The 9,830-nt window shown below is 54.7% G+C and overlaps 1 protein-coding gene across 2 annotated transcripts in view; it reads left to right on the plus strand.

The window, feature by feature from the left end:
• The window catches only part of HIVEP3 (HIVEP zinc finger 3), a 69,959-nt gene extending 61,259 nt beyond the window's left edge, over positions 1-8,700 (plus strand). Inside the window, exons 6-8 of one of the 2 annotated variants that reach the window (XM_042022484.1) lie at positions 3,622-4,691; positions 6,461-6,525; positions 7,356-7,408. In XM_042022484.1, the coding sequence (XP_041878418.1) occupies positions 3,622-4,691; positions 6,461-6,478 (1,088 nt within the window). In that variant the 3' untranslated portion in view covers positions 6,479-6,525; positions 7,356-7,408. Of the gene's footprint in view, positions 1-3,621; positions 4,692-6,460; positions 6,526-7,355 lie in introns of both variants that reach the window. The other variant, XM_042022483.1, reaches the window with a different exon arrangement.
• The last annotated feature ends 1,130 nt before the right edge of the window (positions 8,701-9,830 follow it).

The following is a 9,830-nucleotide window of genomic DNA, read 5'->3' on the forward strand; positions in this document are numbered from 1 at the left end:
TGGCAGTGCCCAAGGCCAGGCTGGACATTGGGGCTGGAGCAGCCTGGGACAGTAGGAGGTGTCCCTGCCAGGACAGGGGTGGGATGGGATGGGATTTAAGGTCCCTCCAACCCAAACCATTCCATGATCAAAGCCAGGAAGGGGGAGCAGGAAGGTGAATCCCAAGGGTTCATTTCACACTTCCGAAAGAAGGACTGTTACTTTACACCCTTCCATCATAGAACCAATTCATCCCGGTGTGTGTCACTGTTGGAGACCCGCAAATCCAGCGTCCTATTTATGCTCCGTGGAGCTGCAGCCTTCTGAGGACACAGGGGCTCCCTTCAGCAGCTCAGGGCAGTGCTTCCAGTCCTGACTTCCCCAGCCATTCATCCCTGGATCACTCAGGGTTAATGCACCCAGTGTTGTTGTGGAAGTCGGGATGGGTGAAAGCTTGGGAAAAGGAGTTCTGTCAGGTGATGGCCTCATGGAAAGAGGAATTCTAAGGAAGGTCCCCTGGCATGCCCAGGGCAGCTGGGAGAGCTCTCAGCCCAAACCACGGCCCCATCAGCTGGGGGGCTCTGCCTTGGCCATCACTCAGTCACTGACCCCTCCCTGCCTGAGGCTGCCGGGGAGGGTCTCCCCTCCAGGTGTTGGTTGGCTGCAGAGCTGCCCCTGGAGTGTGTCTGGACTTTGTGCAAGCAATCCATGTGAATTTGGGATTTGGAGCCCATTTCCTGTTCCCGTTGCTGCCGAGCCCCTGTGTGGGTGTTCAGGAGGTGCACAAAGGTGCCCCCGGGAGGGCTGGGATCACAGGAGGTTTCCTTTTGTTCCTCCCAGCTTCCCTCCCACCTGGTCAAAGCCAACACTGGACTTCTGCTGGAAATGGGAATATTCTGCTCTGTGAGCAGAGAGGCCCATTGCTCACAAATGTCGAGTAGATACTGAATACAGCAGCCAGGGAGACGGGCAGAAAATGGGATTTTGTCCTCTAGTGGTCAGGGCTGTTTGGATGGATGAGAAAATAACCCAGGAATGACAGAAAGGTGCATGAGAAATCCAAGATCCAGCTGTGACCACAGCCCCCGTTCTCAGGGCGAGGGGCTGCAAAGCGCCCTCCCCTGTGTCCTCTCTCTTCCTTGCAAAGAGGCTCAGAACCAGAACTAAAAGTACTGTTTTAATTAAATAATAATAATAATAATAATAATAATAATGGCTCCAATTTCCACATGACACAAAGCAGCACAGGAAGGTTGCCGTGCTTTCCTCTGGGGGCAGGCGGGGAGGGAGCAGCCGTTCCTAAAACTCCCTGGATTATTTTAAACCGGAGTTGTATTTCACTTGATTGTTTGTATTTCTATTTAAGGGGCAGCAGAAAGCAAGGGGTGTTACTATAAAAGGAGATTGGAGTAGAATTCCTCACTCCTGCCTGGGCTGGGCTCGGTGGGATGGCACCATTTGGGGAGGATAAATAACAGACACGCAATGAAATGCAACCTCAGACAAAGCTGTCAGCAGGACACATTCCCACTAATTCCCTCTCTCCTTCCTTCCTCCATTCCTCCCTCCCTGCCCTGCCCTTTCTCTCCCCACGAGCCCAGCAGGATGAATTTTGGAAGCCCGGGCTCAGGGATGGTGTCAGGAGGCCAAAGCGGATCCCTGGGGCTGTCCCAGGACTCGCTGAGATGTTTCCCTTGCTGGAATTCGTGGTGGCAAACGCAAACAGCTCCCCCAGTTTGGGGCTGGCTTCACTTTCCCTTCACTCCTGACCCTGACCCTGCTCTGTCCCAGCCGGGGCAAAGAAAGGAGAGCACCAGGACAAGGCACAGCTCCTGTCTGTCCCCAACCCCAAAACCAGAGTCAGGGGCTGGCTCACAGCTCGGCCAGTGAAACGCGTTCCTCTTCCAAGCAGGAAATATGCACGGCTCAGCCTACAGCTGGGAGTTTGGAATAATATTTGTTCTGAGCTCAGCTCCTCTGGGAGTTTGCAAAGAGCCCGGGCCCAGCATCCCCCCATCACGGCGGAGGATTTCACAATGTGAGCCAGAATCCCTCCCCGTGGAGAGCTGCTGGGACAGCTCTGCCTTCAGGGACTGCTGCAGGGATGTTTTGCGTGGATATTGGAGGGATAGATGAGATGCTCCTTTCCGTTCCCGGTTTCAGGCAGGCTCTTGGGTGGATTATCAGCCATGGGAAAATCCATGTGACTGGGAATGCCAATCGCTTCGTGAGCAGTTCCTTGTAAGGCCCTGGCGTTCAAAATAAACCCAATTAGTCCTTTTAGTCCCTCACAGGGACTCCGTGCTGTGCGGCCGTGTCCCCTCTGGAGCCACCCTGGCTGCTGCAGCAGGTTCGGCCCAGCTCGGCTCCCTTTAATGCCCTCTCCAGCTGGTGCTGCTGGCAGTGGCACCTCTGAACGGGGACCTGTTCCAGGCTGGGCGCAGGAGGAGCCGTGTCCCGGGCTGAAGCGATGCAATTTGTCACACACAGGTGTCACGGCAGCACCCGGGCCACGCCGGGATCCGAGCGTGTCCCAGCAGCTCCGCTGCATCTCCAGGCGCCTGGCGCGGGCACAGCTGAACATTTCCAGCCCCTCCGGAGCAGGGGGACCCGCGGCCCTGGCAGGGCGGTTCTGCTGAGCTGCAGTGACATCCAGTGGCTGTTCCCGACGGACCTGTCCTGCTGCCAGCAGCCCTGCGCATCTGCCAGGGGAAAAGCAGATTTTTCTCTGAGCGTTGAAAGCTCAGTACCCAGCCCCAAAAGCTCCTGCTGGCCCTTCAAGCAGCAGAGAGATGTGGTTTCACCTACAGGAATATTTTAAATCCTGTAAAATTTGCTTTTTTTATCCTCCTCACTGCCCCCAAGCTCTGATTTACAAAGCCCCAAATCCTCTGCCCCACAGAAGCCTCCGAACCACAGCTGGAATTTATCCTACCACAGGAAAATCCACAGAGGTTCCTTCCACCCTGTTGTTCGATTTTTAGAGAAAGCCTGAAAAGCCTTGCTGGAAAGCCTAAAGCCTAAAAGCCTAAAAATCCAGGCAGGAAAAGGCCCAACAGGTGGAGCTGGCCGTATTTTGGCAACTGTGGATATTCTGGAGTCGCCACTGCCACAAATAATCATCAAACTCCACTGAAGGATGGGGGTGCTGCTGTTCTCATCTATTAAAGGGTTGGGTTTTTTTGCATTTTAGAGCAAATCAAGAGTGTGGCAGGTGCCCAGCAGGGCCTGAGGGCTGTGGGTGCTGACAGAGCTGGAACTGGGGTGGAGTGGGATTCACTGGGATCTACTGGGATCATCAGCAGGGCAGCTGGCAGGGAGGGCAAGGCTGCAGCTTCAAAGCAGGAGATGATCAGACCTAGGAAACAGCTGGGTTCTGTCTCCTCCAGTGCCCTTAGAGCTTGTGAGCAGATTTAGCACAAAAATAGCCCCTTACAGGTGTTTTAGGGGCAGATGTAACACAAAAATAGCCCCTTACGTGTGTTTTAGGGGCAGATTTAGCACAAAAATAGCCCCTTACAGGTGTTTTAGGGACAGATTTAGCACAAAAATAGCCCCTTACGTGTGTTGTAGGGGCAGATTTAGCACAAAAATAGATCCTGAACGTGTGTTTTACACTCTCTGTTTCGTGTTTGCCTCCAGGAACCAGTGAAGACCTTTTCCAGGACTCTGAGGGGCGGGAGGGATCTGAGCCCATCGAGGAACACCAGTTTTCAGACCTCGAGGAATCCGACGACGATGACGACAATGAGGACGAGGAAGACGAGGAGGAAGAGGAGAGCCAAGACGAGCCAGCCCTGAAGCTGCCCGAAGGCAAACACGGCACCCTCCTGCTGCACTCCTCAGGGGGCTCCCCATCTTCCCAAGAGGAAGGCACTGACACGGCACCATCCACAGCTCGAGAAGCTGCTTCCAGCACCCCGAAAGCGGGGGAAGGCCAGCAGGCCTCCTCCTCCTCCTCCTCCTCAGGGCTGGAAAGCAAGTGGTCAGCAGACAGCAGCGACGTTGCTGTGTGCCACAGCTTCTTGAGCCTCCACAGACCAGCTTTGACCTCCACCGAGCACTTGGCTCCTGCTGAGAGAGAGTCTGTCACGAGGCCACCGATGTCCTTGGCCATGGACCTGTCGACCTCCAAAGACACCTCCCCGAGGAAAAGGTGGTCCCCGAGCCAGGACGGTGGCAGAGGGGGTGGCAGCAGCAGACCAATGATAGCGAGGAAGCACTTACTGACCAAAAACGAAACCTCCCCCAAACGCTTCTCCCCCACGGCAGAGCTGTCCTCCCTGAGGTGCCTGTCCCCAGGGAGGGGGCTGTCCCCCTGCCAGCGCCTCTCTCCCAGGAGGGAGGCGTCTCCCCTGAGGTGTGTGTCCCCAAGGCTCGAGCTGTCACCCAGCAGGCACCTGTCCCCCCGGAGGGAGCTGTCCCCGAGGACAGCCCTCCCCCCAGACGGAGAAGTGTCCCCTGGCAGGCACTCGTCGCCCAGCAGAGAGATGGCATCCCTGAGGTACTTCTCCCTGAAGAAAGTCTTGTCTCCAGGCTGCTTGGAGCTGTCCAGGTATCCATCCCCTGGGAAAGAGGACGTGCCTGGCACCAGCAAATCAGCGGAGGACAAAGTTCCAAGCTCCTACCAAGCCCAGCCCGGGATGTTCTCTTCGATGCCTCTACCTCACAGGTTCTTTGGCAAAAACTTACAGCTCTACGAGTCCAAGCTGGTAAGTCCAGAGCCCTGCTGCCCTCTGCTCCCCACAGGGTGTTCTCTGGTCGGGTTTTTGGTGAAGGCTGTGATGCAGAAGTGCACAGGGACATGGGACAGCAGTGGGTTTTGCACCCATTTGGGTCCTGCCTTTCTCAGCTGGAGAGAAATAAAGTTATCCCTTCTCCGAGGGGTTATTCCCACCCCTGGGCCAGCCAGGCCTGCCGGGACAATCAGCAAGGACAACCTCTTAATGATTAATTGTCACTTAGAGCCTTTTTGTTCCTGGGAATTTCATTCCCATCCCTGAGGTTTCCCCGGCTGGGGTGGAGCTGTGACCATTTTCCACTGGTCAGTGACCTGAGGCAGCTCTGAGGCAGCCCTGGCTGAGCCCTGTGTCCACCCACAGCCAGCTCTGCTGGGGGAGCTGCTGAGAAAGGTTTGTTTGGACATCTCTCATTTCATCTGGCTTCTCTCTTCAGCACAGCGAGGGGGTTCCCACTGGGCCCAGAACATTATTTAATCTCTCTGCTGGAGATCCTGTGGGTGAAGGGAACTCGCCCGTTCCTGTGCTGCAGGCAGATGGATGTGGGCTTTGGTGGAATATTCCCCCTTCCTGCGGGAGTGCCGGGCTCTGCTGTCAGTTGTGCTGATGAACGTGAGATCCACTCGCTGTGGGGAGAGACTCCAGCCCTCAGGGACTGCCCTGGGGAGAGAGAGGCCTTTAGAGAGCCCCTGCCACCCTAGGTACTGAGCCAGGGCTTCTGCAGACCTTTCTCCCATGCCCATGACAATCTTCTGTCCTCCTTCCTCGTCCTTTCCACTCTGAGCCTTTGTCTCACCTTCTCAGAGACTTTCCTTTATTTTAGGCCCAAACTTTGGCTTTCTTTAATGCCGTTTCCCTCTCCTGTCAATTCACATCTCATGGTGAATCTCAGGGCTCTGGAAACCCCCATCCTTCAGCTCTTCTGTCAGGATAACTTTCTGCTGCCTCTGCTTGGAGCAAATCCCCTCAGCTCCCAAATCCACAGTAGGAGACAATGATTGAAGCCCTGCTTGTCTGCCATTCCCACCTTTGTTCACTTCTACCTTTTGGCTTCATTTTCCTGCTCCTTTTCTGCACCCAGAGCCACCACTGTTGATTTTCCATGTGCCTCCAAAGCAACAGCAAAAAACCTGAATGGAAAACTTCCTGTTTACCAGCATGATGGACAGCTGGGCTTTCATTGCAAAATTAACATTCCTGCTAAGGCCACAAGAGACAGAAAGACCAGAGGAGGATTTGTCAGATCCCAAACAGGGCTTGAGGATGATCTTAGCTCGGTTTCAGTGTCAGGCTCTGCCAAGTCTCACCACGACCATCTCTCCTCCCACAGGCCCTTGCTTAGGGCAGTCTCTCCTTGTGGTGATTGTTGCACCACTGAAATATTTGTTTGGGGTTTCCCAGCATCCCTAAAGTGATTTAGCCAAGACTTCCTGTGGATAAGTGACAGTGTTTGACCTTGTCCCTGCTGACCCTACCTTTGGTGGCTCTTCCTTTTTCTCTTTCCTGTTCTCTTTTGCCGCTTTCCTCTGCCGCCTCTTCAGAGATCCAGCTCACAGGATCAGGGAGTTATTCCCCATAATCCTACAAAGAAATGTGCCCTCCTCACACGTGGATCCTCACATTTTATCTCCAACCCCATCTTAATGGAAAGTTGATTTCAGTTTCTGTTGCTTCCTCTTCTTGGGAGTCCTGTGCAGGGATTTAGTCGTAACCTCATCACTAATTAATCCGTTTCTGTTTAGCCACATATCTCTCCATGATGTACGTTAGGAAACTATGGGAAGCACCGAGAGAGAAAGAGGAAAAGGTAAAATGTAGGGTCGGAACCCTTGATTTGCACAGAGCACCCTGTGAGGGTGGTGGTGGGGACCCACTGCTGGGCGTGCCGGAGTTGGTGCCGCCTCTCACTGGAAGCATCCCTGCACTCAGCAGCTGCGAGGATGCGATCCTGCTTTAGGAAAGCACAGTCAAACCAGACAAATAAATAAATTAATTAATAACCTCATTCTGGGCTCTCGGGAACCCCCTGCACTGACAGGGATCCGAAGCAGCTCGGCTGGCAGCAAACACTGGCGTCCTCTGCCAGCATTTCCGAGGCAGCTCTGAGAGCAGGACGAGGGGTGATGGTTTTAAACTAAAAGAGGGGAGATTCAGATTGGACTTAAGGAGGATGTTTTTTACTCTGAGGGTGGTGAGGCCCTGGCACAGGGTGCCCAGAGAAGCTGTGGCTGCCTCTGGATCCCTGGAAGTGCCCAAGGCCAGGTTGGACATTGGGGCTTGGAGCAACCTGGGATAGTTAAAGATGTCCCTTGCCATGGCAGGGGGTTGGACGAGATGACCTTTAAAGGTCCCTTCCAACTAAAGAATTCTCTGCTTTTATAATGATCCAGGCCTAAGCCAAATCCCTGGATCTGTTCCCCAACACACCAGGGGCATATTTGTACCCAGAAGGGAAACGCTGTGGTTTTTGCTGTTCTCACCTTAACGGTTTGGGGCTCCACATCTCCCTCAGTTGATTGACCTCCCTCAGATCCGAATAAAACGCTAACCCCAGTCCTTGCACTGAGCATTGCTGCTGCTGAGGCCATCACTCGTGTGCTGCACTGACCCAGCTCTTTCTTTTCCCCCCCGGCACAGAAGATGGAACTCCGCAGCCCGCCCTGCTCCCCTGGCACCCCGCAGCCCGCGTGCCCCCGGCCCCTGCAGGCCCCTCACGACCTCCACGCTCCCGGCCGAGGGGAGGAGAATGTCTTCAGCCACCTCCCGCTGCACTCGCAGCAGCTCGCCAGGACCCCGTACCCCATGATCCCCATTGGGGGCATCCAGATGGTGCAGGCCAGGCCCAGCACCCACGCCAGCCTGGTGCCCGGCCCCGTGCTGTCCCTCCAAGCGGGACACTTCGCCTCTGCAGCCAGCGGCCTCGCCCAGCCCAGCCGGGCTCCCAGGAGGGACGAGGAGCCCCAAACCCCTCCAGAGCCGTCATCGGCGTCCGTGTCCCCCGTTGCAAAGGTCTCCAAGTACACCCTGTCCCCGGAGCCGGCGGGTGGTGGCTTCTCAGAGGAGAAGATGAGGACTAGTGAGCTCCAGCAGGAGCAGGAGGAGCACAAGCCCACGGCCGAGGCCGAGCCCAGCCCGGCGGAGCAGACGGGGCCCTCGGTGTCCCCAGCCAGCCCCAGCATCCCCCAGGAGCCCTCTCCGGAGCCCTCGGCCAGCGGGGACGACCCCTCCAAACCCACGGGCAAGCAGCAATCGGGCAGCTCGAGCACCCCTCCGGAACCACCCTGCACTTTCATCTCAGCCGTCCCCTCGCTGGAACCCCCCCCCGGCCATCCCCAGGCCCAGCCCTGCTCCCTGCGCCCCAGGAACCTCTCCGGAGAGCCCGGCGCGAGCAGCCCACACCCAGAGCACTCCGATTTAGGTCAAACTCACAAAAAGGTGGATGAAAACACGGGAAGTACTTAAGCCTCCGCCAGCTGTTCCACCTTTAGGCTTCCTCTGTAAAATCAACAGACATTTTCAACACTATTTCCTTTAGTATAATCATAAGAAGCACTCTAGTGGATGACCAAACCCGTGGAAAATTCCTGGTTTTCTTTGTCCCAGTCTGGTATTATCTCCACATGTATGCAGTTACTTGTGCCTTTTTCTATACCTTTTGTTGCTTGAAATGTACAAAACTGTTTGAGGCTGTGAATATTTTTTTAGAGTTTTTTGGAAAGGGGGTTTGTTAGACCTTGTCTTTTTTGCCATTTAGGTGTGCGTAATCCTGGGCCTGAGAGACGCAGAAAGGAAAGGGTTAAGCATTTTAAAGAGGAAGAAGATGCACTGAAAACAAAAGCAAAACAGAGAAAAAAACCTTTTTTTTTATATTGATTAAACAATTAAAAAAAAAAAAAGAGAAAAAAACCCCAAACCCTTGCTCCTGTGTACAGAAGTTTATGATTCATATTTATTACATGCTTTATTTAATTCTTGCAAAGTGCTTGGTTGGTTTTTTGGTTGTTTTTTTTCCCTCGCATCCCTATGGTTGTGCTTTAAACAGTTGAAACTGCTTTACATTTGAAAAACATGTTTACCCTGACCTTGTGACTGAAAGTAGCACTTCCTTGAGCAGGGGAGGTTCCTTGTTGGCAGGGAGAGAAGTTGTCCCTCGAAAAGAGGAAAACGAACCGCGAGCAGCCCTCCCTCCTGCAGAACCCAGCAAAGCACTTTTCTAAAAAAAAAAAAAAAAAGGGACAAAAAAAAAACCTTAAAAAAACCTAAAAAAAAAAAAAAAAAAGAGTTCTTCTTCAAAGATTTACCTGCGAGAAGGTAGGAATGTATGGAATGTAGAGCCCGTGCCAGGAAGGGTCTCTCGCTGGACGAGCCTCCTGCTTTGCTTTAATCCTCCCACGGTGCCCGGCAAAGCCCTGCCCGTGCCTGAGCCCTCCCTGGGCCGGGGGAGCCTCTGCAAACCCTCGCCCGGTGTCCCAGGGGAGGAAACCCAGCCTTGAAACCCTTTCTCTCCCTCCGGCATGTTGAGTTGTGGACAGGCTCCCCTCATCCCATCCCATCATCCCATCCCATCCCCTCATCCCATCCCATCCCATCCAATCCCATCCCATCCCATCCCACCCCATTCCCTCATCCCATCCCACCCAATCCCATCCCATCCAATCCCACCTCCCCATCCCATCCCACCCGATCCCATCGCATCCCATCCCCCATCCCATCCCATCCCATCGCATCCCATCCCATCCCCTCCCATCCCCTCATCCCATCCCATCCCCTCCCATCCCCTCATCCCATCCCATCCCATCTCATCCCACCCCAGTCCCTCATCCCATCCTACCCCATTCCCTCATCCCATTCCCTCATCCCATCCCATCCCATCCCATCCCACTCCATTCCCTCACCCCATCCCATCCCTTCATCCCATCCCACCCCATCCCATCCCACTCCATTCCCTCATTCCACCCCACCCCATTCCTTCATCCCATCCCACCCCACCCCACCCCATCCCATCCCATCCCATCCCACCCCATCCCATCCCATCCCCTCGTCCCATCCCATCCCCTCGTCCCACCCCATCCCCTCATCCCATCCCATCCCATCCCCTCATCCCATCCCATC

This window comes from Corvus kubaryi, unplaced genomic scaffold, assembly GCF_017639235.1.
Source record: "Corvus kubaryi isolate FWS band 111438036 unplaced genomic scaffold, C.kubaryi_AGA036_p1.0 37209, whole genome shotgun sequence".
Classification (NCBI taxonomy): Eukaryota; Metazoa; Chordata; class Aves; order Passeriformes; family Corvidae; genus Corvus; species Corvus kubaryi.